Here is a 27,571-nt window from a genome sequence, read left to right as displayed (position 1 = left end):
AGTTCAAAGCGCAGGGGGCGCGTCCGCCGCGCAGCCGGGAATGTCCGGCCGCTTAAAGCGCTCGCCGGCTCTTTTGTTCCCCAGACCGGGCCTCCGGGGAGAGGGGGCTGGGGGAGGGGACCGGGAGGGGAGGGAAGGGGGGCGGCGGGCGGCGGGAGGAGGGAGGGGCGGGCGCGGGCGGTGCGAGTGCGGAGCGCGCACCCCGGGCGAGGCTGACAGATCGCCGGGGTGGGTGCAAGATGGCGCAAGCGGCCGCGCTCCCCCTGCGCCCCCGGCGCTCCTAGGCAGGCATGTGGCCCCAGCCCCCAGCCGCCCGGGCTCGGCCCCGGCCGGAGCCCCGGCCCCGGCCCCGGCGCCGGCCCCGCGGGACGCTGTGAGCCGCGAGAGGCCCCAGAGCCGCGCGTCGCCGAGCCGAGCGGACCGCGAGCCCCATGGCTGCTCCGCGCGCCGCGCCCCCGCGCTGCCGGCCCCGGCTCCTGCTGCCTCTGCTGCTGTTGCTGCTGCTGCCCGCGCCGAGCGACGGTGAGCTAGGGCGCCCGCGAGCCGGCGGCTGAGGACCGAGCCCCGGGAAGGGCGAGAAGGGAGTAAGCGGGCGCGAGGGGCGGACCCGGGGAGAGCGGCGCGGACCTGCGGGTCGGAGGGACTTGCCCGAGAAGGGGAGGCGAACGGGACGGGGCGCTGAGGCCGGGTTGCCGGGGGCGGCAGGGGGATGCTGAGGATGGAGCCCCCCGAAGAGAGACCGGCATTCCGTCCGCTGCGTCTCCAGGACTCAGGGCAGTACCCGAGCCCGGACCGAGGGGCAAGGAGCGCGGCAAAGCAGGAGCTCGGCGGGCAGGCTGGAGTTGGGGAGAGGGGGAAACGAGCCATGGGAGACCGCAGGGCTGAGGCCCGTCCGAGGGGGCGAGCTGGGGTGCTTGGAGCCCAGGGGTGGGCACAGAGTGGCCCGAGGCGGCCGAGGCAGGAGACGGCAGACCCCGGGGGCGGAGGCCGGGACCGAGCGGGCTGCGCTGGGCGGAGAGAGCACGTCGTGGATTTGGAGCCGGGACTGGGACACGGAGTGCGAGGGAGAGACCGAGGATGAGGAGGAGGAGGAAGATTCCCGGCGGGCCGCGCGTGGGGAGGGATAAACCCGAGAGACACCCCGCGAGCTGAGGAAGGGGGGAGAGAAGCCGACCGAGGGCTAGCGAGCGGCGGGGATGCTCACGTGCCCGCCCTGCCCCGGAGGGTGCACACGCAGAGCTCGGGGTTTGCCGGCTTTGCCGCCCGGAGCTCCGTCACCACCATCCTGTTACCTCAGTGGCTGTAACGGGCCCATCTCACGGGAGAGGGGCGCAAATCTAGTCCCTTCCCCTCCCACCCCAAGTTCTCAACAGACACTCCTCTGGGCAGTATTCTCTCCCCTCTTAGCTCGGGAGAAGCGGAATATCGCGGCCGCCTCTAGGAGAAACTTTATCCCCCAGTTGCTGTACTGGGCTTGGGGTGGGGAGCTGAGACTACTGAAACGCAGTTCCTGGGAAGGATGGGTAGGGATTTGAAGGGGCGTGACCCTCAAATGTCTTAAAGTACGAATCACCTATCCCTGAGGGTGGGGGAAACGCCCCTAACCCCAGCCTTCCTCCTCCTTTCTCCCCACCCGCCGCCCCATCTCCCCCCAGCCAGGGAGGGCGCTGGTCTGTTAGGGAGGGGCCCGCTCCCGGATCGCTAGTTCCTTGGAAATGTGAGGAGGGGTCTGTGGATGCCTTTTCAGCCCAGGTGGGTTCATTCTTCCTAGAGTGAAGTTGTAACTGGTCTGGTAAGTTGCTCGCTTGAGAAGTCGGAGACTCGGCATCATGCCTGGGATTGGAGCTCTTGTACTTCCTCTCCGGCTTCTTCTGAGTCCCTGATCACCCTCTTCTCCCTTCTCTTCTTGCCCCTCCTCTTCCAGTTTTTTCCTCTTCTGCAGGAGTGAAGAGGTTGCTGGGAGTAAAGGTGCTAGGAACCTCCCTCTTTCTAAATTTTGGGAAATCTGAGTAGATGTTTGGTATCCCTCATCCTCCTTATGACAAAGGCAACACAAGCAAAGCAACCAAAACCCAGAGCATCCTAGGGGTGGGGCAGTGGAGCTGGACCATCGCCTAGCCTGTACCCGGTACTGGGCCCACACACCCTTCTCCCTGCCAGGCGTCGGACCAGGCCTCAGATGGTTTTGCCAACAAAATGAAGCAGTGATTTATTACTATCTCACTTTATATTTGTTTAGAACTTCTAACTTTTCATAGTGCAGTGCCTTTGAGTCTGTTAGTCATATTTAACAACCCTACGACACAAGCCATATTGTTGTTCCTGATTTAAACAGATGAGGACCGAGAAGCCCGGAGAGGTTGAATACTTTACCTGAGGTCACACCCTGAAAGTCTGTGAGGCTTCAGTGCTTAACCAGGGTGACCACAGAAGTGGCAACAGCTGTATTGGAATCAGTGTTGCTTTTAGATCCCAGATTTGCAGCTATTAATTCTGAGGCCTCAGACAAGTTGCTTAACATCTCTGGGCTTCAGTTTCCTTTTCTGTAAAAGATACAAATAAAAAAAAAGATGGTAGGAACAATATCCATCTCTCTGAGATGGTCTGTTGATTAAGTAACTATACTGCATGAGATGCACAAAGGTCTATATATTAATAGAGATTCCTATTAACATCACAGAATGATGGGGATGGGGTACACAGATCCAGAGAACTTGGAACACCTGTGTCTGCTCATTCCACACTAACCTCTCCTTTTCCTCTCATCTCCCCCGCCTGATGCAGGTCTTGGCCACTCTGCCGAACTGGCATTTGCTGTGGAGCCAAGCGATGATGTTGCAGTCCCTGGGCAGCCTGTAGTGCTGGGCTGCAAGGTGGAGGGGACCCCTCCAGTGCGAATCACCTGGAGGAAGAATGGGGTGGAGCTGCCGGAGAGTACCCACTCCACCGTGCTGGCCAATGGGTCCTTGATGATCCGCCACTTCCTGCTGGATGGAGGAGGCGGCCCTTCAGACGAGGGGGACTATGAGTGTGTGGCTCAGAACCGCTTTGGGCTGGTGGTCAGCCGGAAGGCTCGAATCCAGGCTGCAAGTAAGTGGGTGCCCTTACTTTTTTTTTTCCAGGCCATGGAGGGATAGAGGGAGCAGTTCCATCTTATGCAGCTTCTGGAGCCCTAATTTCTCAGCATGGGTCAGTTGAGAGGGGCATAGCAGTAATTTGCGGTGGTGGAATTATATCATATACTCATTTAACTGATTGGAATGCAATTTGACAAGAATGTAGCCAAACACTGTTGTGGGAAGAGGGAGAGAGAGACAGCAAGCTTTATCCAGTTCTTGGGTCAGTGTGTCTTAGTTTCCATATGCCTGTATATTATGAGCATCCCAGTCTATTGGGTATGATTTTTGTGTTTAAATATAAACAATTGTCATACTTCGGGGGTAATTTAAGAGATTTTTGAAGGGTAATTTTGGTTATGTGCAATTTTTCATTACGTGCTGACTTTCAAACCTTTTGGGTAGAATAAAACCTCACTGTACCAGTGATGACATTCTGAAGCTTGTCAACAATTTGCTTTACAAAAAATATGATAGAATAATTTCAGGGTTAACACAATGATGACATTACTCCCACTCACCTTCATGCTGGTGTACTTTTTAAAAAATTTCAGCTTTATTGAGGTGTAATTGACAATAAAATTATAAGATTTTTAAAGTGTACATTGTGGTGACTTGACATTTGGTGTGCTTTTTAGATTGGGAGAGAAGAGGTGTTTCAGCTCTAGACTTGTGCTTTGCTTGTGCTGATGGACCACCAGTAATTGTGATGAAATGATGGCCGTGCTTTACTGCCCTTTCCTGCAAAAAGTCTGTTGTTGTTGTTTAATCTGTATATACTCATTGTTACATAACAATGAATTTTTACATAAACCAAAATTATTTATGTATCTTGGGAAGGTGGCAGGCTGTGAGGGTAGGAGGTCATGGTTGAGAACCACTGCTCTTGAGGAAGGGCAAAAGTTTTGCCAAGTGGAAAATGCTCTCCATCCCATATCTCTCTGCTTCTGTGGGGGGGGCGTGTCCCTTAAAGGGGTTGCTTTAACTTTGGTTGGTAATCATTTTAGCGAATACCTATAAAGCAATTGCTGCATACTGGGCTCCCTGCCTAAGTGCTTTACATGAATTATCTCATTTAGTCATCGTGATGACACTGGAAGATAGGCAGTTATCATCCCTCTTTTACAGATGAAAAAACTGAGATTTAGGGGGATTTGTGACATTCTGGTGAGCAGAGGAGCCAGGACTGCAGTCTAGGTATTCTGAACCCTGCACAGTCCCACTTAACTCCTGTGGCATGCTGCCTCTTCCCCATCTGATCGCTGACAAGTTTCTTCCTGGCTCTGAGGGCATTTGCACAGTTGCTCTGAACGGCTGGTGAGTGATGAATCATTCTGAGGCAGGAGCCCTCTAGTTGGGTTTAAGATGCCCCTTTGTTCTAAGGATGGCTCATCCAGGCCCCCATATGGAGCTCTCTGGGAGGCAGCCCTGGACCTGAGACTGAATCACTTCTGGCTCAGCGACCCCTCATCCCCCGGTCCTCCTGGCGGTGTAGGGGAAGGCTGGTGCAGCTTCTGAGCAGATGGCTGGGTGTGAGGAAGAGAAGCGTGGACGGAGTGTAGGGACCCGAGGAAGATTTTCGGGTGGGAGAAAAGAGACTTCTCAGGGAGCTGCTCCCTGGCTTGTGTTAGCACTGAAAGTTAGATGGCCCCTGCATCACCAGCCTAGAATTCTGGGAGATGAATCCCTAGGTGTTTATATATAGCTAATTGTGAATGTGCTTTTCTATAAATGGTAATACCTTCAAGATGTTTGGCTTCCTTAAACTCCTAACAGTATAAGAAAAGTGAGCTGTGGGCTCTGGCTGGGGGAAGGGCCAGTGGGCGAGGTCAGCTTGGTTAATCCTTTGGGGTCCTGGGGACAGCTGGGGGTTTGCCTCCAAACACTGGCAGTCTGATGCAGCCTCTCTCCCCAACAAGGCTCGTGGCCCCATGGGGAATGCTTGGATACCAAGCAACCGGGTGGCTGGATCCCCTTTTCTCACTTCATAGGCTGATGTCCCTAGGAACCTCCAAAGCTGATTAGCTGCCTGGGTTTTCTCCTTTGGTAATAACTCCCTGCCCGCATGCCCGCAGGCAGGGCAGATGTTGTGTGACACGGGATGGTGCCTTCTGAAAAGGTGTGAGGTGCCCTCCAGAGCCCCTGATTCTCCTGCCCGCTCCACAGGGGCTGATAGGGCGGGGGTATGCTAAGCGCCCCTCACAGACACACAGCCCACCCAGGGGACTAACCCAGTGAGGCAGCTAGGGGTCCAGGTGAGTGTGGGCAGGTCTGCTGGGGCATCCAAGCTCTGGGCCAGAGGCCGATGGCTGGGAATGCCCCCTCTCCCATCCCAGTGGGCTTGGATGCTGTCATTGAAAGATGGCCTGCCCAGGATGGGCTAGACTACAGGCTGATTCCTTGGGGGCTTTAGTTCCAAGCATCTCCTTTTTAGGACAGAGCGGCTCAGGGTCCTAGGAACACTCGTGCTTCCAGCACGTCTGGTTTCTCTGCCTTGCCGTTCCATGTGTTTATAGTTTGGGGGCTGAAAATTGAGACACTTGTTAAGGATGAGACCCTGGACAAGTTAATCTCTCCGTGGCCCAGTTTCCTCACCATTATGCGAAATGTGCATATAATCCTAGTTTGTAGGATGGTTGTGAGGACTAACACACCCCATGCTTTGCCTGGCACAGAGGAGGCGCTCGGCAATGGAGTCAATACCTTTTTCTTCATTTAAAGGTGATTCCACTGATGTTGCCAGCAATAGCAGACTGCCTGAATCCGCTCCCAGCCCCCCAGCTTTCTCCCGCGCTGGGATTCAGTTAGGGAGTACTCTAGGGAAATCTCTCAAGGAGTAGAATTATTGGAGCCGGAGTACAACCTGTTCTGTTTTAACCCCTTCGTGGGAGGGCCTGGGGATTCTCCCAAGCCTCTGAGCATTGTCTGAAGCTTGGCTGGCCTGTGAGACCCTCTGCCATCCCTCTGGAGGGGCTCCAGGAAGGGCATGTGGGTCACCCGATCCAGTGGGAACATGCATTGACTCACACCTGTTGAGGTCTGTGTGCCTGGATGACTCCAAAGAGGGATGGGCTACAAGGAGGGGGGATGACTGGGAGGGAGACCCACCGCCAGCTCTCCTCAGGCAGATGCCCTCATTTCCTGCCTCTCACTTCCTGGCCTCAGTTCTTGGTCTCAGGCCCCTTGGGAAACTGGAGCTAGATGATCTAGATCAGGACTTCTCAGACTTTTCTGTGCCTGTGAGTTACCTGGGGATCTTGATAAAATTCAGATTGTGAATCAGTAGGTCTAGGCCAAGGCCTGGGGTTCTGCAGGTCTAACGAGATCCTAGGTGATGCCAATGGTGCTGGCCCACAGGTGCGGAGGAGAGCCCCCTCCCATGTCAGAATCACTGGCTCGGTTGGGGGGGGGGTCTGTGGGCAACACAGTGAAGTCCATAGAATATGGGCTTCAGAGCCACACCTAGGTGGGTCTGAACCCCAACTCTGCCACTCACTGATGATGTGTCCTTAACAAGAGTTACTTTGAACTCTCTTGAGTCTTTGTGCTCTCATCTGAAAAAAATGAGCATAATCCCATCAGCCTATCAGGGTCGTTGGAGGATTAAATGAGGTGATGGATGGAAAGCACCTGGCACAGGACTTGGCCTCTAGGAAATGCTCATTAAGTATTATTGTTAGTGCTAGGTATTGAGCGCTAATTTAGGATGAGGACCAGCCTGTTCCAATGCAGGCAGGGCTCTCAAAGAGCCAGGAATGTCTCCCCCGCAGCCTGGGGCCATCCTGACTGGGGTGCCCAGCAATGGTTATGAGGGTGGGCTGTGGAGGCAAACACACCCCCAGCTGGAGGGACTTGGGTAACTGGACTCTCTGAGTCTGTTTCCTCATCTTTAAATTGGAGGAAATAATACTTACCAAGGAGGAATGCTATGAGGATCACCTATGAGAATACGCGTAAAGAACTTAGCACAGTGCAGGGTACGTAGAAAGTGTTCCTTAGATACTATCTTTATCCTGGGGAGGTAACAGAGGTGAGAAATGTGAAATTCTAAGCTCCTTTAGATGTGGTGGTTCCAGGAAGGCACTGGTGAGCCCAGACTCCTAGAAAGAGGCAGTGGAGTATGGTGAGAGGAGTGGAAGTCCAATTCTAGTCCCCTGCTGTCTCCACCCCAGTAAGTCACCTACGTCTCAGGCCCTCAGTCACCCACTCCTAAAGGCTGAATCATTCTCAGCCTGTCTGAGGGAGGGCAGTTTAACTAGCTACTCTGGAATCTCTTTCAGCAGCAAGACCCATGCTTGTGTGGATCTAGGGGCAGGGTCTGGGCAGAGGTCTGTGGAACCAGGTCTGGGTGGGGGGTTGGGAAAACTTTGGGCTGGAGCTGCTGGGTGGTACAGCTTGTGTGAGGGGACCCCTCACTGAGGGCCTCAGTGTAGACAGTGGGATGTGCAGGGAAGCGGTTCCTGGCGCAATGGCTGGTAACCCTGGAAGCCTTTGTCACCTGGAGGCCTTTGTCACCCAAGCTTTTTTTCCTCCTTGAGGGGCAGCTCAGCCAAAGTAACCCTGAGGAAGTCTCCCCTCTGGCCCTTGCACGCGTCTGCCTACCCATTAGAGCAGGAAGCAGGCGCTGCAGCTGAGGTGCTGCCGGTGTGATGAGTGAGTGGCCATGACAAGGCCTACTCTCACGCCAGGCGGGTCACCCATAAGTATGCTGTGGCGCAGAGGTAGGTGCAAATGGGTGCGGGTCGGGGCCTTCTCCCTGCCAGTCAGTACTCCACACACCAACTGCATTTGGTGTTCCTGAGAAGCTGTGAGGTGTGATGGAAAGGCCCTTGCCTGGACACAAGGAGTCCTGTGTGGCTCTGGGCAAGTCACTTACCCTCTCTGGACTTTGCTTTTCTCATCGTAATATTGAGCATTTGGACCAAGGCTCATCTCTGCTGTACCGTATTAAGGCTTCCTTTCCATCCAGTCAGTCCTTGGGACATGCCTGCTGCCTTCCCTGAGCCTTTTCCCAGTCTATTCTGCTCGTCCCTTACCCGATCCCTCCCCAAAGACCACTTAGTTTAGAGTAATTTCTTCTTCCTGCTCCTAAGGCGGGGAGTACTTGTGGTCTGCGGCATTCAGGCTCAGCCCTCCTCTCAGTGAGGGCTGCTTGCATTGTTAAGTAACTGTTTTGTGGCTGGATAGTCCATCTGTCTCCTCAACTAGATTTTAAGCTCCTAAGGGGCTTCTCTTCCTTTTGTATTTCTCACATCCCCTGCCTGTGGAGCTTGGTAAAAACTAAATGAACATGTGGCCTTCTGGGTGCAGAGCTCTGTCTCTCTCAGCTTCTCTTTTGCTTTCTCTCTGTTTCTCCCTACCTCGTAATTGATAGCATAGCTCATAGGAACAGAAGCTTGTGTACGGGGAGGATCGGCAGGGGAATATAACACACTCGGGGCAAAATCATGGGGTGGCGGCTGCCGTGTGTTTATCTCTAGAGGAGCTGAGACTCTCTCTTCCTCACCAGATGGGGTGCGAATCAGAGACCAAATTGCTTGGTAGCCCTCATGCCTGGGTCTTGGAATCTCCTGCCTTGGACTTTATTCCCTGGCTGGATGAAGGCTGTGTCCCCAGACTCACTGGCCCCAACTGTGGGGGGAGGACCGCCCCTCACCCCACCAGCAGGACTTGAGTGTGGAAGTCGAAAGCTTCTGGTTCCCACACCTTGGCTCCACTGTCGCAGGCAGCCAGCTGGCCCCTTGAACACAATGTGCAAATCTTCTCTGTTCCTGTTCCGGCATTGTCCGTGGCCGGGCGCCTTGGCTGGGAATGTGGGCCGGTGAATAGGAGAGGCATTTGCAGCCTGCAAATGAAACAGGCCCCCAGCCCCCCTTAGCCCCCTATTCCCTCCCCACCCCCAGGGAGAAAGGACTTTTTCACTTCTGGCCTTCTTGTATTGCCTTTCCTTCTCCTCTCCAAAGTCCCTGCAGCCGTGTGTGTGTGTGTAAGAGAGACTTTTCACAGCAGCTTGAAGGTTGTTCAACACAGCCTTCAATAAAAGTAGAATGGAACAGAAGGGCACCCAGCAGCTCACTGCTGTCTTTGTTTAAATTGGACCAAGTGATTCCAAAAATGTCTGCCTGTGTAACTAACCTATGCCTCCCTAAGATCTCTGGCCGTAGCCTTGCTGCAACAAGAAATGTAGAGACCAGTAGTGCGTGTGTATATTGCCATGTGGGCCCCTGTGGGCACCTGAGCATACAGGTGTGTGCTGAAGGAGGTGCACGGGGCTTACGATTGGGGTCCAGCTCTCCTCAAAGGAGTCTCCTGTGGGAATCCCTCCTCCCTTGAGCAGTGTGACCAGGCTAGAGATCTAGAGTGGACAGAACTGGTGCAGGGCAAGAGGGAGTGGTAGGTAATTCTATTAGGTCCTGCAGCTGAAGTGAGGGAAGAGGGAGGAAAAGCCTTAGGTCACTGGTGGAGGGTGAGGCTTACATGACAGCCCGGCCATAGTACCTCTGGGGAGTCTAGGCCATAGTTTTCTTACTCATTAGACGAGTGCCAGCAATCTGGCTGCAATCCGAGCCTGCTGGCCAGGGCTGCTCCATCCTCCATCCTCCCTCCCCGACCCCAAACCCCCCACCTCCCCACCAAAGGACCGTTCTTTGATTTCTGAGCTCGCTTCCCCTGCCCCCAACTTTGTTCACCCTGTTCCAAGAAAGGCTAACCCTTTGTGACTGCCTTCAAATGTAAGGGAGGAGCAGAAAAGAGAGTGACCTCTATGGATGGGAGCAGTCCCGGGGGCTTCCTAAAGAAGGGTGACTGGACAGATGACATTGTGACCCAGGGAAAGTGCAAAGGCAGGGGCCCAGCAAGGGCCTGAAGAGGGGCGAGCAAGGAGGAGCTTCAGGCCAGACCCCAGACCACAGGGAGATGGAGGGGGTGGGAGTATGGGCTTAATCCAGGCCAGCGCCACCTGATTCAGGCAGAGGGCTCCAGCCCACGCTCTCCATCTCTTCTCTGGATCTTAGTCTCGGGGCTCCTCAGTCTTTGACACTCCCACACTCTGCCCCGCCTCTGCTTTCCTGTGAGGCCATGTTTAGGGTCTCTGTCTTTATCACTCCTCAGTCCTCGTTTCTCCGGCCCTACCGTCTTCCTTTCTCCTGCTCTCTTTATTGTTCTGTCCTTCCTCCTGCCTCTTTCTCCAGTTGTAGCAATTCCAATTCCTGTGTCCACCATCCTCTGCTGCGCTTGGAGGGAGATACCTGTGTTTCAGGAGCAAAAGTAGGTGAGCTCAGGCTTCAGCATAGAGCAAAGACATAGGAAGAGGAGAGTCTGAGAGGGTGAGCTTCGAAGAAGACCCTGAAGGAAGGGGTCTGGGGCCTCCCCAGCAAGTCGGAGTCTCCCTGGGGGCACACCTTCCCTGAGAGGAATCTGAGAACACTGGCCCCTGCTCGGGGCCTGTCTCTGAGCCCGGACACTGACCACAGTGGGTGGGTGGGGGCAGCCCCCGGGCTGCTCTCTGGAATGCTGGTGTTGGGTTGCAGTGCAGATGCGAGCAGTGATAATGGGCAGGAACTGGACTTTCTGGTCTGGCTGCTGCCCCCAAGGCCATTGGAATGTGAGGGGGGGACTAGCAAGAGGCCCCAGGGACTTGGGGTGGGCAGATGGAGACCAGACCACCTAAATGGAGAGGAGGAGGAGAGAGAACCCAGTTCTAGCCCTTTCACTGAGTTGCAGGCTACAGCAAAAGAACCCTAAAATTCCTGATTTGTCCAGGACCTTGGAGGTCTTCCCAGCCTCTAAGTAAATCACAGGCATCCAGACTACAGGGGACACTTTGGAGCTCAACTGGTCCCACCTTCTCATTTTACAGACTTGAAAACTGAGGCCCCAAGGGGGTAACCTGCCCAAGGATGTGATTGGTCCTCCAGCCTGGGCAGGTTACAGAGTCCCTTGTGCCTCTTGCCTTGCCCGGTGCCTCACTGCTCTCTGGTTGGGGAAGGGGGAGATCTTTTTATTATCCCCTCCAGGGCAGACTGGCACATATATTTCCATTTTTGGTGTGTGTCCTGCCCAACCCCAGGCTCTGTCTGTGGTTGTAGTTCTGGATGTGAGTGTTAGCCAGCAGATCTCGGGTATGGGCTTCTGACATCCATGGCATATTTCGGAGAGCCTCTGAGTTTCCAAAGCACCCCATATGCTGAGCTGAGTGGTTTGAGGGCTACCTAAGTGCTGGTGCTGGTGATGAACTAACCAGTAGTAGTGGGAGTGGTCCTAGTGATATGCGGCTGCACTATGCTAAGCCCTCTGTGTGTTAATTTACTTAATTCCCACGGCATTTCCATTGGTAGTGTTACTAGTCCTATTTTACTAGTCCTATTACTAGTCATTTTACAGATGAGTAAACAGAAGCCCAGAATGGTGAATTAACTTGCCCAAGGGTACACAGTAAGTAGAGAAGCTGCGATTGAAACCCGGTCTGCCTGACCCCAAATTCAATGGCCTGAGTGTCCTTAGTGGGGGCGAGTCCCTTGAGAACATAATCAGTATTTTTGCCTCAGAAATAGAGCCAGGTACCTGGGCACATGCAGGGTGGGTGTACCGGAGCATTGGGAACAGAGAACAGCTTAGAACCCCGGCCAGAGTGGGAGCCACTTCCGGGTGTGCCAGACGGGGCTACATGCCCCCAGCCGCTGCTGGAGGCCTGCGGAGAGTCTGGAGGGCAGTTAGGCTGGGATGCTCTGCAGAGAGAAGTCTTGTCCTACCTGTGAGGCTGGGCAGAGGGGCTGGGTACGGGTTCCCAGCAGGAGAGGAAGCTGGGAGGGTACTGGGGAGCTTGAGATAGAGGTGGGAGTTAACATCTTTCCAGGAGGAAAGACACGTTCCCCGCCCCCCGAGGCCCCCTCAGCTCCCTTTCCCTTTCTTGTTTCCCACATAATGACGCTGATTGCTCCACATCTGTCATAATTACTCTTTGTTTGAAAATTCAGAACAAATCACAGGAGAGGAACTGGTGCGGCTCGGGGAAGGATCCTTCTCCCCAGGGGTTCTGGAGGTGGGGGCCGGGTAGTAGGGAAGAGACGTAATCAGCCTGGAGGACGCAGGAGCCAGGCTGCTGATTGTCCTTGTGCTGTCCCCTTGCCTGGGCAAGCTGGCCTAAGACCTCGTGGAGTTCTGTGGCCCCCACCGCGACCACAGTCCCTGCCTGCTGTGGTGGCTGGGAGATTCTGCCACCACCCCGACCTGGGTGAGGGGTCTGTGCGAGGCCCCTGCTCCCCTGGCCCCACTGAACAATGTATTGGATGGCGGGCTTCATGGTAAACCCAGCAGCACCGCGGGGAGGGCAGGCTGTGCCTGCTGGGAGGGCACAGGGCCTTACTGGCAAGGGGAATGGGCAGTTGCGGCTGGGGTCTCTAGAGCAGGGCAGACTTTGGGTCTCTGGGTGAGAACCAGGAATGGGGGTGGGGGACGGAGCACCAGACCAGACCCTCTTGGGATCCAGCAGCAGCCCTGGGTGCTCAGCGTTTCTTCACCCTCACTCTCGGCAACCTGACTTCTGGGGTAGGTCCTGGTTCCTGCCCCCATCCCTACCTGAAGGCCCTTGGTCTGGGGGCTGATAATTCCATGGGGCATATGCTCTGGCCTGTGGCCCTGCCTACCATGGACCTGCCTCCATGTCATCCTCGCCACCTAGCCCTTCCCCACCTGGGATGGTGTCTGCAAATTCGGTACTTGTGTGGGGAGAAATCAAGGACAACCTAGAATTCATCCCCAAACCCTGCCTGTAATAAAACCCTGCTTGCTCTTGCTGTGGGACTGTGGTGGGACTACAGACACCCTCAGGGAGCTGGAGCCAGTGTGAGATGCAGATAGACTTGCACTGACGACCGGCTCTGGGTTCAAGTTTCCTCCTTCCCTTAAAGCTGTTAGGCCTCAGTTTGTCTTGGTGGGAAATGGGAGGGAGCACTGCCCTGCCCGTCTTTCAAAGGGGAGAGGATGAGGAGGGTCCAGGCATTTGTAGAATGTAGGGTTATGCCCCCCATCCACCAGTGGAGGCACCCTTTATTCAGGCTTCAGAGGGCACTGGTGTCAGCAGGGCAGAGAAGCTAGGGGGAGGGCTGAGTCTTGGAGACCGGACTTTACGGGAGGTTCCTGACTTGGACTGGTTTGGAGGGGACATCTCCTCTGGCCTCACCATTATTGACTGTGGGTCATGGTAGGAGCCTGGACTTGACATGGACATCATCATTACTTCCGTGCCCTCCTTGGCTCCCACTTCAACAAGAAGCTGCTTTTAATATGTAAATATTCAACTCATCCCTGTGTGACTTGGGACCCACAAAATCCAAAGTTCACCTTCCTGGACCTCAGTTTCCCCACACGTGGAAGGTAGTGTGGAGAGGACCAGATTACAAGGTTCCTAAAGTCCCTCCCCACATCTAAAATGCTGAGACACTGACTTGTTTTGTCTTGAACACAGTTCCCTCCTCTGCGACTCTTCTCTCTACCTGTCCCCAGGCTGGCTCTGGCTCTCTCCTCCACCTCCCTCTCCCGCTCCTCTCTCTCCTGCACTGGGCTTGGTCTCTTCCTTTTTGAAATATCGGATCAGAGTTCTGCAGCAAAGCTCTCTTGTCATCCTCACCCTCTGTCGCTCCCCCAGCCCGCTCGCCGCCCGCCTGGCTCCCGGCAGCGCATGTGTCGGAAGTGGCCGGCAGGGTCCTCACAGCCCAGGCGGGGTGTGGCGGCGTGCTCGCCCATCCTGCGCGGGGACTGCCTCTCCGCCCTGGGGCGAGCATGGTGGGAAGAGAGCGGACCGGGGGACGCGGGAGGGAGAGGCGGGGGGTAACCGCGCTCCGAAAAACGACCCTTCTCCCTTGCGTCGGGGAAGAGGGATGCCCGCCACCTCCAGCACCAAGCGAGGCTGCTTCACCAGGAGGCCCGGCTGGCTCGGCTGGCCAGCACGCGGCAGAATCGATGCGCATTCAATTAACCTTACCGCGCTGCGCAGTCTCTGAGCTGTCAAGTCACCAAGCCCCGTGTGTCTGTGGGTGTGAGAACGTGTATGCATGTGCAAGTGCGTATGAGTATCTGTGGTCTGCGAATGCGCGTGTGTCCTCGCTGGAGCTCCAGCATGGTGCCTCGGGGTCACTATTTCCCTGGCCTTCACCCGGTAACTGGGGAACTGGCTCCCACTAACTGGTGGCCTCCAGCTGGTCTTGGGGAGCAAGATGGAACCGGAGAGTGGAGGTCTCGGCTTCCCAGCCCCCTTCCTCCCAATTGGCTTGGGGTGTAGGCCAGGGATTTCTGACATGGGGCGGGAGATGGACAAAAGTTTGTGGGCAAACCTTTGAACAGGCAAGCTCTACTAGGGGAAGGAAGCAGAGCAGGTCCCAGAGCCTTCATAGAATGGCGGACTGAACAGAGATGGGCGCTTGTCGCCCTGACAGCGCTTGGGAGTGCACTCACCCAGGGGCAGGCAGGAATGGGGAGAGGGGAGCTTTCCAGGTTTTGCTGATTCATCCTGACCCTACTCCCCCTCTCCCCATGCCTCTTGCTCATGTTTCTCACATCACTGCTGTGGAAGCTGAGATCCAGAGAGAGGGCCTTGACCCAAGTCCTGGGTGTACAGAACTGGGACTGAAAGCGGTCAGATGCTCTTTCCAATGTGCTGATTGGCCAAATGGGATTTGGGCTCTAACTTCAGAGCCAGGATCTTAGAAAACTGAAACCCAGTATTTGGCTTGTGATAAACAATTCTTGGATCTTTTTCTGCCATCTTCACATCTGGCTTGTTTTTTCCTCACCTCGCCCCCCACCCCCTCGTGGGTTATCTTTGTTTAGCCTTTTATATCCCAGCTTATATGGAATGTCACCTTCTTTCTGCAGTAATTCCCCTCACCCTAATTGTTTTGAGGTCTCTTAAAATTGTATTCCAGACCTCTAGTACCTTAGAGAAACCCTGTCTAAATTAGTCCCACTTGAAGATTGGGTTAGAATATTCTTGATTCCACTATATCAGAAGACCAGTAATGATATTACATAGAATGAGCCTCAGGATTGAGCCTGTTTGATATTCCTGCTCTCCTGCATTTCTGATTTTGCTTCTCAGATCAGTCATTTTCCCATCTAACTGTGACAAAATCAAGATTATTACAAGCAAGGCTGGTAAGTGTAAGGTTGACGGGATCAAGGCTTTCCTGAAATAAAGCTATATAGCTTTTTTTTTTTAATTCACGTTCTTTTTATTTATTTATTTATTTATTTATTTATTTATTTATTTATGACCGTGTTGAGTCTTCGTTTCTGTGCGAGGGCCCTCTCTAGTTGCGGCAAGTGGGGACCACTCTTCATCGCGGTGCGCGGGCCTCTCACCATCGCGGCCTCTCTTGTTGCGGAGCACAGGCTCCAGAGGCGCAGGCTCAGTAATTGTGGCTCACGGGCCCAGTTGCTCCGTGGCATGTGGGATCTTCCCAGACCAGGGCTCGAACCCGTGTCCCCTGCATTGGCAGGCAGATTCTCAACCACTGCGCCACCAGGGAAGCCCGCTATATAGCTTTTATTACATCAATTCAAGAAGGATTCATTGAGCTGTATGCCCAGCTTTGCTTTTTTGGGGTGGGGAGAACCAGAAGACACCGGTCTGCTCTGGGACAGTGAGTATATAGCTTGTTCCTCCCGCTGGTTTGCACAGTCCTTGGCAGGAGGGGCTGGCTTCTCTGTGCATCCTCAGCGCTAAACACACGGCTTGGCCTGGAGTTGGTGTCTGGGGAGGGTGAGAATGGGGAGCTGTGGGCATATGAAAAGGAGGGTAGGAACACCCACCCTCTGGAGCTCAACAGCCTGGACTTGGGGGAGGGCAGGTAAAACTGAATCAGATATTACTCAAGGGCCTACTGGGTGGTTTCACCTAAGCCAGTCTCCGAAGGCTTCCGAGTCCCTACTGTCAGGAGCTGAGAGCAGCCATGTCTGCATCTAACTGTATCCAGAGTCTCCTAATCCAGCTTCTTCTAGTCTTAAAAGGCACCCCTATCTCCCTATTCTGTTCCCTTCCGGGGTCCCACTGCCAACCATTTGGGGGAGGATTGGGACTGGACTGAGCTGCAGGTGCCATGACTGAGTGCTGAGTGGGAAGGGGTTGGCTTGGTGAGTTCAGATCCCGGTTTGCCACCCCAGGAGAGGTGGCTGCTGGTACTCAGTCACCTCAGGGTGGAACACCCTTCAAGGCACGCTATAGAAAGTCCCAGGATGCCAGACCATTGGCCTCACCCCCGGAATAGCTAACAGGCCAGTTCCATGCTGGGAAGTGTCCCTCTTCCCTCGAGCTTCATGTGCATCCTCTTTGGAAGGACTATACCTGCATATACATGCCTACCTTCCTGTTATCTTGAAAAGTCATAACCATGATAACAAAGCATCCTGTGAATGCATGTTGCTGTGGGAATGGATAAGAGGAGAAGACACACATTCTCATTATTATACTCATTATCTTATCAAAATAGTCACCCATGGAACATTATTTTTAAAGTTACTTATGGTCTTGGGTTTGGGGAAAGAAGAGATGTGAGGAGAAACAGGCTTCCTTTAAAAAAAGCACTTTTTTAGTTAAAAGTATTGAATTTGGGCCTGGAGGCTCCTCATGTTTTATGAATAGAGGATCATTTCCAAAGTATAATTTTCTGGGGATTAGACATTCAGGCACTCTTGTTGAAATCTGGACAAACCATAAAGACACACGTATAGTAATATATAATAACAATTATACTTGTAGTTTCTGTTTGAATGGTCATTTTAGTCTTGTAAAATGAAGCTAGTTGCCTGTATAGCATTAGAATGATCTCTGATCTACTACCAACTAGCTGTTGCTTCCTTGGATAAGCCCTTTCTTTTCTCTAGATGAGGGGACTTTAAGCATCATTCCTAAGGGTCCTTGGGTCTGTGGAGGGGGCTTAGGGGCTGGAGTTTGGGAAAAGAGAAAAGTCAGATTGGTGGGGCTCCAAGCTTCCTACATCTACCACATCCACAGCAGCTCTGCTTTATCTTTTTGTTTTGTTTTGGAGTTCTTTAAACCAACTAACTAGGCAGATCAACTAAGTAGGCAGAAGGGCCTAAGCAGGGGAGTAGTTCAGCAGCAGCAGGTGCTGGGACGCCAAGTGGGCTTTAGATTCTAGAGCCTTAGGCAGAAGAAATATGACTCTAAGATGCAGATTTAGGAGAATTATAAAGAAAAACATTATGATCATATTGGAGGTTATGACCAGGGTTAAATTAAACCCTGATTCAGAGTCGGGTTAGAAAAACAATGACCTATACTTAGATTTTTCTCTCCTTTTAAAAAGCATGCTTTTCATGTATCACTGTTACAACTAGTGCTAGGTAATGTTAAATGTGGTTGATCAGTCAAAACAAGGAACGATTTTGGCTGCTGTTTAGTCTCTGAACAAGTGTTATCCATTCTTTAATTTTATTCTCTAATAAATGGATGGATGGATGGATGGTCCTGTTTCAGAGTCTAGTTATGGGCTGCCCACAAAGGGCTTATAATCTAGTTGTGGTAACATGGACATTAGAACATTAGAAAAGATTGCTGCCTCAGAAAGAGCTCTGTAATATGCGTCGTAAGCGGTGCTAGCTAAGGGCTACTGGGTCAGCCCAACAGCCTACTGTTGATCTGAGCAACAGACCTTTTTATCACTTGAGAAGCCTGATAGAACATTGGATCTTATGTATGACATTCCTCCTTTAGGCAGAAATAGTCTAAGAGCCCATCAGAAGGGATTAGGAAGTACGTGCTTCCAGGAAAAGGATACTGGAACTGAAGGATATTAAAGGATATTAAAGGTCAGTTCTCAAATCAGCACATCTCAAAGAGCATCTGTCCTATACCTACCTGCCTCTGAGCTGAGTACACTGAGGGATAGCAAGATAAGACACCTCCTGATCTTGAAGGATGTAATCTCCTCTTCCCGCCCCACCAAAAAGCAACCTTATTTGGTGGTGACTGTGAAGAGAAGGCAGCCTGATAAAGCACAGAAACTGTTGAATGCATAAACAGTGTGATCATCAGCTTGTCCATGTGCATCGTGATTTCCTTTAGTGCTGATTTCTAAGCTGAGCCCCTCACATCCTTATACAGGAAAAAAAGGAAATGCCTGAGGCTAGTCCGGTTCCTGATAATGAGTGGGCTTCCATAGGCAAGTGGTTGGAACTCCAATCTTACCTTTCCATCCACCATTCTCATCGGGACCTTTCTTGGATCAAAACAATGGCCTTGGTGCTTCCGGCATTACCTCCGAATCCTGAAACCTGGCTCTGCAGACCTTGGATAATTTGGACCTCCCCTTTCCAACCATTTCCCTCTTCCTCCCGGAACGTGCCAGTCCCTTCCTCAGTCCAGGCTCCCCACAGCTCCCCATCTTCCTGCCCCTTCTTTTCAGAGTCCTGTTCCTCTCCTCACATCTCTCCCAGCCATTCTCTGAACTTCTCCAGCCCTTTCAGCTGGTGGCACACAGTTGAGCACTGAGGGATACAAATCCCCGACTCCTCCTATTGTTTCATGTGTTCCCAACGAAATCTAATTAGGCTGTCGAAGGCAGGGCCGTGCCTGTTTTTTTTGCTTTTTTTTTTTTTTCTAAGTCGGGGACAGAACCGGGCGACCGCAGTAGGTGCCGCTAAGAATCTGCGGGTGGAGAGGGGAGCCCCGGGGCTGTCATGTGTCCGCCCACCGGGCTTCCACGGGAGGCGGAGGGATTCTTCTCCGGGGAGACCGGACCTGCTTCCTCAGTTTCCCCGGGCCAGCCCGGTCCTCCAGGACCCGGGCCCAGCCGGGGAATTTGCCCCCGCCGGGGGGAGGGGGTGGCGGGAAATGGTGCCTCGCTCGCCCCAGCGACATCAAACCCTCGTTTGGCTTGCGAGGACAATGGCTGTCTTATTTTCTCCATTCGCCGCGCACAATGCCGGATTCTCTCATTCACCCGCGGCGGTGCGAGCGAGGTAATTAGCCAGCGCCATTCAGCGCGGACACTATTGCTATGCGGGGGGGCGAGGACGCCCGCGTCGGCGGGGATTAGCCGCGGGTCGGGGTGTGCAGCTGCGGCCACTTCAAAGGGGCCCGGCGGCCCGGCCGGCTGTGGGAACCGGCGCCGCCTCCCTCGGGAGCCGCGCCGCCGGCTCGGGCCCGGGCCCTGCGGACGGGACGCGGCCGGTCCTCCCCGTCCCGCAGCCGCCCGCCGCACTCTCCTTCGGAGCAGGCTCGGCGCTGCGCGGGCCCCGAGCTCCGGCGGCCATCGTCGCTCCCCATCACACTCCCACTTTCATCAGGACCTCAAGTGCTTTTTTCTTTGGAGTCCCGGGAGTCAAAGGGCAAAGAGGGGAAGGTGGGGGAGGAGCGAGGGGGGGGGGATGGGAGCTTGACACAAAGCGATGACCTCTGCGGAGTGGAGCAGATGGTCCCACTTACTCCTGCCGCCGAGCGAGCGGCTCTCAGGGCCCTGACCCCGCCCGGCAGCCGAATGCCTGCACTGGGGCCCCGCGGGGGCCGGGCTCCCACATGCTCCTCCACCCGCCCCGCCGCCCGCTCTGCGCCTGCTGGCATCGGAGTCACACTGCCTGGACTAGTCGGCCCCGTTGCTCGCGGGGGGTGTGGGGGGTGTGCGGGCGGGTGCTGGGCTGAGAATCTGCCCTCGTCGGATGCTGGAGCCCGAGGCGAGATCAGGGTTCTCGAGAACCTGCCAGGCCAGGAGTTCCCAATTCTGGCCGTGCATTATGAGGCAGCCTCCTGCACTTTCACAGAAATATAGGATCCTGAGCACCACGCCAGACCAAGGGAGTGGAGTCCGGAAATCTGCATTGTTACCCAGCACCCTAGGTTATTCTGATACACAGTCAAGTTTGAGAAGGGGGTAGCGGGTGCCTAGTCCAAGTCCTTCATTTCATTGAAGAAGTTGAGACTCAAGGAGAGTCAGTAACTTGCCCACCATAGACAATGAATTGCGGCAGGGTGGGGACTTGGGTGGAAGAGAAGATAATGGGGAATGATCCCCAAGACCATATGATCCTTAAAGCCAGCATTCAGGACACAGTTAATGAGGACTTACTATTTACCTAGTATTTGTTCTAGGTGCTGGAGGTAGAAAGGTAAATTAGACTGTTCTGTGCCGGTAAGGGACTCATCGTAGGCTACTAGTAGGCGATTGATGTGTGAGCAACTGATTCTAATAAAGTCTGGTAAGAGCTAGGAGAGAGGCACAAGGCAACACATTCGAGGCAGGAATTAATTCTGCCTCCTTTGGGGAATGTGGAAGGTGGGGTGCTAGTAGAGAAACTGGCAAAAGAGTTCCAGGCAAAGGGCACAGCAGAAGTAAAGGAATATAAGCATGAACATCTATGATATGTCTAGGGAAGGCAAACTTGTCTCACACGGTCAAAGTACAAATCACATGAAGAGAGAATTAGCTGCATTTGAAGCTGGAAATATGAATCAGGACCTAATAATGGAGACCTTGAATGCCATCCCAAGGAGAGTACCTTGATTCAAGGCAAGGGAGAACCACCAAAGATGTTTAATGAGCATATTGGATATTCAGGAAGATAATTATGGCTTCAGGATGGAGGAAGAAGAGGAGAGAGAGAGCACTGGAAGTGGGAAGGCTGGAGGGGGGAGCTATTACAGAAACGGTTGAGAGTGATAAGAGCCTAAGCCAAGGCTTCCCTGGTGGCCCAGTGGTTGAGAATCTGCCTGCCAATGCAGGGGATACGGGTTCGAGCCCTTGTCTGGGAAGATCCCACGTGCCGCAGAGCAACTAGGCCCGTGAGCCACAACTACTGAACCTGCGCGTCTGGAGCCTGTGCTCCGCAACAAGAGAGGCCGCGAGAGTGAGGGGCCCGTGCACCGCAATGAAGAGGCCCCTGCTTGCCACAACTAGAGAAAGCCCTCGCACAGAAACGAAGACCCAACACAGCCAAAAATAAATAAATAAATTAATTAATTAAAAAAAATATATATATATAAAAAAAAAGAGCCTAAGCCAAGGCAATGGGAGGGAAAAGGGAGGTTAGACCAGGATTTGGTGACCAGTTAGCTGTGGGGGAGAGGGAGACGGTGAGGCAGTGACACCTTGGTTTGTTTTAGCTTGGGTAGTTGGTGCATGATGAGGCAGTTAATAAGAGGCACAGGAAAAGGAAGAAGTTAGGGGTGGGTGTGGTGATTCCTTTGAATTTAAGGGAAAGCTCTTTTTTTAATTGGAGTATAATGGCTTTACAATGTTGTGTGAGTTTCTGCTGTACAATGAAGTGAATCAGCTATATGTATACCTATATCCCCTCCCTCTTGGACCTCCCTTCCCCCCCCCCGACTCCATCCCACCCATCTAGGTCATCACAGAGCACCGAGCTGAGCTCCCTGAGCTCTACAGCAGGTTCCCACTAGCTGTCTATTTTAAACATGGTAGTGTATTTATGTCAAACCTAATCTCCCAATTCATCCCACCCTCTCCTTCTCCCGCTGTGTGTCCACAAGTCTGTTCTCTATATCTGCATCTCTATTCCTGCCCTGGAAATAGGTTCATCTGTACTATTTTTCTAGATTCCACATACATGTGTTAATATGCAATATTTGTTTTTCTCTTTCTGACTTCACTCTGTATGACAGAATCTAGGTCCATCCACATCTCTACAAATGACCCAATTTCGTTCCTTTTTATGGCTAAGTCATAAATCACAGCAATATCTTTTATGACCCACCGCCTAGAGTAATGAAAATAAAAACAAAAATAAGCAAATGGGACCTAATTAAACTTAAAAGCTTTTGCACAGTGAAGGAAACCATAAACAAGACAAAACGACAACCCTCAGAATGGGAGAAAATATTTGCAAACGAAGCAACGGACAAAGGATTAATCTCCAAAACACACAAACAGCTCAATATCAAAAAAAACCAAACAACCCAATCAAAAAATGGGAGGAAGACCCAAATAGACATTTCACCAAAGAAGACATACAGATGGCCAAGAGGCCCATGAAAAGATGTTCAACATCACTAATTATCAGAGAAATGCAAATCAAAACTACAGTGAGGTATCAGGTCACACCGGTCAGAAGGGCCATCATCAAAAAATCTCAGGGAAAGCTTTTGAAACACTCTACAGACGATTCCTAGGGCTTTAGTAGACCTCCGACAAGTAGAAGGTAGCAGTGGAGTTTCCCAAATAAGTCTACTTCCAAGAGTTGGTAGCCCTAACCAACCAAGAAGGTTCATGATCCTCCCATATAATGTAGGCCTCCCTCTTCCCCCAAACTGATAAGGCTTCTTCTGGAGTGCTGTTGGGGTGGAGGATCTGCAGGCCTTAAACTATTGGGGTTCAGTGCTGAGCTGCCAGAGGTCTAGTAGAGCCATGAGAGGTAAATACAGCATCAGATCAAGGTTTGAGAATAGGAGAGGGGCCTTTCATGGGTGGAGAGAGACCATTTTACCTAGTGTTATCCTAGACTCTTAATGGTATGGACCTTAGAGATTCTCTTCTCTGTCGTCCTCCACTCCTCTATTTTACAGATGAGAAATCCAAGGTTGGAATTGAAAAGTCACATAGAGAATCTGTGACAGAGCCAGGCATGATCCCAGGTCACCTCTCCATTACCTAATGCCTGCTATATTAGTCCCTACAAATCCTAATATATGGCTCTGGAAATTTGGGGGAAGTATCTGTTTTTGTTGAGTGGTCCTCATGGTCATGTGAAAGCAATTTACTTAATAGCTCCAGCCTGGGCCCCCTAACCAGACGCCCTTCCGGGAGGTGAGGGAGATCCGGTATCCTGACCAGAATGACGGAAGTTAAGGATGTTGTGGGCCCGGGCAGGTTTACATAAGGAAGATTGGTGACCTTGACACGGGCGGAGACATGCAGTCTATGGAGAGGGGCTCTGCTGGGCCTGGACATTTTCAAGTCTAAGGCAGAGAGAGATTCCCAAGTCGACTCCCAGCCCCTGACCCTGCACCCTTGGCTGGTGCCTGGAAGCACATGTGTCTCAAAGGCTACAACTGGATGAGACTTTATAACTTGTCCAACTCAACTCCCCCATTTTACAGAGGAGGAAACAGAGGCCCAGAGAGGGGCTTTGGCTTTATCAAGATCCAGTTATTAAAAGGACTGAGTCAGTCACAGCTACCCTTCCCTGTAGCACATCCACCTTCCATCTCCCCGCCCCCTACCCCCACTCACCCCATGGAAGCTGCTAGCATCTCAATGCTTTGTCCTCCCCCTGCAAAACCAGGAAAATAAACTACTCCTCTATTTTATAAGGCCCAACAGGTGACAGGAGTAAGCCTGCAGGCCCCATCCTTGCAGCTTGGTTTCCCGGTTTGCTGATTTGGAAATGCTCATGGAAGAGCTACCTGGGGACTAGCGTCTGGGTTGTTTATTTACCTGTGTTAATAGAATCTAGGAAACATGTGTGGGCTCAGTGACCACTAGTGGGCTAATAACACCATCTTATCATGGTGCTTATCTGCATTAGTTACGCTCTATGAAACCCACCTCAAACCCTGGGGGAATTCAGTTAAAGTGAAGCCTGCTGTGTCACGGGTGTCTCTGAATGTGCGTAGGCATGGTACTTTTTTTTTTTTTTTTTGGCTGTGTTGGGTCTTCGTTTCTGTGCGAGGGCTTTCTCTAGTTGCGGCGAGCGGGGGCCACTCTTCATCGCGGTGCGCGGGCCTCTCACTATCGCAGCCCCTCCTGTTGCGGGGCACAGGCTCCAGACGCGCAGGCTCAGTAGTTGTGGCTCACAGGCCTAGTTGCTCCGTGGCATGTGGGATCTTCCCAGACCAGGGCTCGAACCCGTGTCCCCTGCATCGGCAGGCAGACTCTCAAACACTGCACCACCAGGGAAGCCCCAGGCATGGTACTTTGAAGGGTCTAGGATGTTGTGTTACTCTGTGATTTTCTGTGCCAGTGTTTGCAGGTATGGTTAGTCATGTTTGAGCAGCATTTGAGTGTGTGTGTGTGTCTCACAGCTGTGATGCAGGGAAAGAGCACTGGATTTAGAGTTAGACCACTCTAAGTTCAAATGTCTGCTTTAGCATCATTAAATGTTAATGTGTGATCATCATTAAATGGCTGTGTGACCTTGGGCAAGTTACTTAACCTCTCTGCACCTCAGAAAAGCTAGTAATCCCTACCTCTCAGGCTTATACTGATATAATATCTTACCTTTGCCCATCAGTGGCTTCTGCAGGTTTCTGTTTTTCAGGACCACATTACTATGATAGTACCTAAGACCCTGGCTCTGGTGCTTTCACCTTTCTGATATTTCTAGGAGCTTGGGTAGAAAACCTAAGGACAGGGCCTGTGGGATGAAGGGAATTTACTCCAGGAGTGCCAGAACATTCTCTCGGACACATTAGCAGTCAGTAAGTATCTGTTGAATGAATGCTTAGAGTTGATTCAGTGGGTGTGCTGTGTAAATAGGACAGAGGACTGTATTTCCCAAACCAGGACACATCCTCTGACTCATTGCCTGATACGTGGGATGAAAAATAGGGCGAAATATTTGAATTTGGGACTGCTTTTGAAAACCTAGCAGTGGGGGAGGTAGGGTGGTCACGTGGGGTGGGTGATACTCCTCCCCCTTTCCCCTCCCCTGAATATGTAGGGTACACACTGAAAGCAGCGGGGCACACCCACCCAGTGGCACATCCAGTATGCCACATCGGGCAGGCACACCACCTGTGTCCCACAGCACACTCTCCCCCAGGCACACTTCACTCCCTCCACGGTGGGCTGGAGGCAGGGGAGGGAAGGCGAGCACACGACTTGATCTGGAGGAAGAACTGGAGCCTCTGAATTGTGGGCTGAATAATTAAAAGTAGGGCTTTGAGAGGTTTTATTCTCCTTGGGTTGTAAAAGCCCAGCCCAGAGGCTGCGGAGAGCCCCAGATTGCCCCTCCTGCAGCTGTGCCTTGGGTCTTACCATCCGTTGGAATCGAAGATCAGACCATAAAGGTTCGATGCTCACCAGCCTACAGTGGGCCAACAGCTGGATGCAAGGACTTTCCCAAGCTGAGTCTGGCCCCCCACTGTCCCCCACCTCCCCCCCCCCCCATTTGTCAGAGGTGGCTGCCAGGAGGGAGGGGAGAGACGTGGATTTATGGCTGCTGACTTGAAAGACAAAGTTGCCTTTTGTGTTAGAATTGGGGGGGGCGGGGAGTGGTGAGCTGGTGGTGGTGTGGGAGGGTGGGAGGGAGGGGCTGGGGTTCGGAAGCCCAAGGCAGGGGGTAAGGGGCTTGAAGAGGCAGACAAAAGGTTCCAGAGGCTTCTCAGAGCAGGGTCACCAGGCAAAGGCCCAGATGAATCAATCACCCCCAGCAAAGCTGAGCAGGGCCTCTGAGCCATCGCCGTCTTCTGGGGCTGTTTGTAAGCTCCAGACACCGTCCACACACACCAATCCAACGCCCAAACCCCACACAGTGCCTCCCTCCCGCCCCCCACAAAAAACACCTACTCTTTGGATTCAGAACCTTAATTCAACTCTCAGACTTCCCTTTGGAGAGCCAGGGAAGTAAATACAGGTCTTCTAAGTTCATACTTTCCTCCACTCCAAATGTCATCAGCCAATCAATGTAGGGGATCTTCCCTAACAGAGCCAAAGTCATGGGCAAGGTGGGGACCCAGATATTGGGGAGACTGGGACAGAGTGTTGGAGAGGGTAAGCCTGGGCCAGAGGACCCTGATGACAAAGCCAATATCCCACCGGGACTGTGGCAAGTTGCCAGCCTCCCCAGGACTCCGGGTTCTCTGCCATCACCTCTCTCCGTCCCATGCGCATTTAGAGAGGACATTTACAAGTGCTTTGCGGAGTTTAAAGAGCATGTGGACTTGGCTGGCCTCCTCACCCTCCAGGAGTCACTCTGCCTGGTGGGTCTGGGCGGAGGCCAGAGTAGCCACCGGGTGCCTGAGTTCAGCAGGTGCTTTAACTACACCTTGGAGAGCCACATCCATCCCCCGGAATGAGCCTGGCCAATAAAGGCATGAGTTTATGGGCTTCATAAACATTTTACTAGAGAAATCAAGGCCTCAATTACCCAATGGCTTCTTCCAACTGACAGCTCACCTACTGGGGCCTCTGTGAAGCCCCCGGGCAGAAGTGAAATAGAAGCCAAGCTCTGGTTTATACCAGGCTGCCCCCTTCCCCCTGCACTGACCCTCTCACCATTCAGGCCTTGCAAATTCTGTCTTTACTCACTTCTCCAGAGGGCTCTGCCACTAGCTCTCTGAGCTTTTGCCTCTCCATGGGAATATGGCTACCCTCTTGGAGTAGATAGCCATCCACCCCCAATCCTACCATGCTCTTCCATAACCTCTCAGCACCTTTTAACTCAAGATTCTACTATTTTCCCTCAACAATCACTGGCAAGTATTTGCTATTTTTCAAGGACTGTGCCAAGCACTTTACAAATAAATCTCATTGATTCCCACCAGAGCAGCAGCTCTAGCAACATGAGCTATTGTCATCCCTATTTTATAAGTGAGAAAATAGAGGTTCTGAGAGACTAACTTGCCCAAGGTCACAGAGCTAAGAGTGGCGGAGGTGAGTTTTGTACCCAGTTCTGTCTGATTCCAGAGCCTGTACCATTAACCTCTTCACTGCATTGCTCCCTCAAAATGCTCTCAGCAAGTATTTCCCCACTAGAAGTAGAAATCGTGCTGTGTGAGGCCTTCTCTGCCATGCAGTGTGACAGCCTTAGGATGCGATCAAATGCGGGCCTTGTCAGCAGTCTCTGAGTCCATGTGGCCAGGAGAGGAGGGATCTGGCAGGGGCAAAGCTGGGCTAGTGATGAAGATGGAGAAGAAAGGGGGCTTTCTGGTGGGGCAGCAAGAGAGAGGGAGCAAGACAGAAAGCAGCTGTGGGTCTGAGGCCTTGCCTTGAGTGTGGACCAGTGCTGTCCAAAAGGATTTTCTGTGATGATGGAAGTATTTTATTGGTGCTGTCCCATAAGGTAGCCTATAGCCACTTGTGGCTATTGAACACTTGAAAGGTAGCTAGTGAGCCAGAGGAACTGAATTTTTAATTTAATTTTAATTTAAGTGGCCACATGTAGCTAGTGGCTGTCATATTGGACAACACAAGAATGCTCACTACTGATGATGGCTGAAATCTGCTCCACGTCCCCTGCTGGCGTAAGGCCCTTTGGGTTCATACCATCCACAGGGTCTTCAGGCTCAAGGCATCTGAACATCATTTCACATCACAAGTGACTGAAGGAATTAAGGGTGTTTCCCCTCAGAAGATGTTTCTCAGGGAACAACCCAGACCTCAAGTATTTGAAGATCTGTTGTGTGAAGAACAAAATTGGCTGTGTCTTCTAGAGCGGCACTGTCCAACGGGAGTATAACGCAAACCACATAGGTAACTTTAAGTTTTCTAATAGCCACATTTACAAAAAAAGTAAAAAAAAAGAAACAGGTGAAGTTAATTTTAATA

At 52.5% G+C, this 27,571-nt stretch overlaps 1 protein-coding gene across 2 annotated transcripts in view; it reads left to right on the top strand.

The window, feature by feature from the left end:
• The first annotated feature begins 401 nt into the window (after positions 1-401).
• IGDCC3 (immunoglobulin superfamily DCC subclass member 3) overlaps positions 402-27,571 on the top strand; it is a 42,542-nt gene continuing 15,372 nt past the window's right edge. Inside the window, exons 1-2 of one of the 2 annotated variants that reach the window (XM_082388663.1) lie at positions 402-522; positions 2,785-3,090. In XM_082388663.1, coding sequence (XP_082244789.1) covers positions 432-522; positions 2,785-3,090 — 397 coding nt within the window. In that variant the 5' untranslated portion in view covers positions 402-431. Of the gene's footprint in view, positions 523-2,784; positions 3,091-15,640; positions 19,092-27,571 lie in introns of those variants that run through there. The other variant, XM_082388664.1, reaches the window with a different exon arrangement.

This window comes from Balaenoptera borealis, assembly GCF_965194805.1.
Source record: "Balaenoptera borealis genome assembly, chromosome: 3".
Lineage (NCBI taxonomy): Eukaryota > Metazoa > Chordata > Mammalia > Artiodactyla > Balaenopteridae > Balaenoptera > Balaenoptera borealis.
This window is presented reverse-complemented; position numbering and strand designations above follow the sequence as displayed.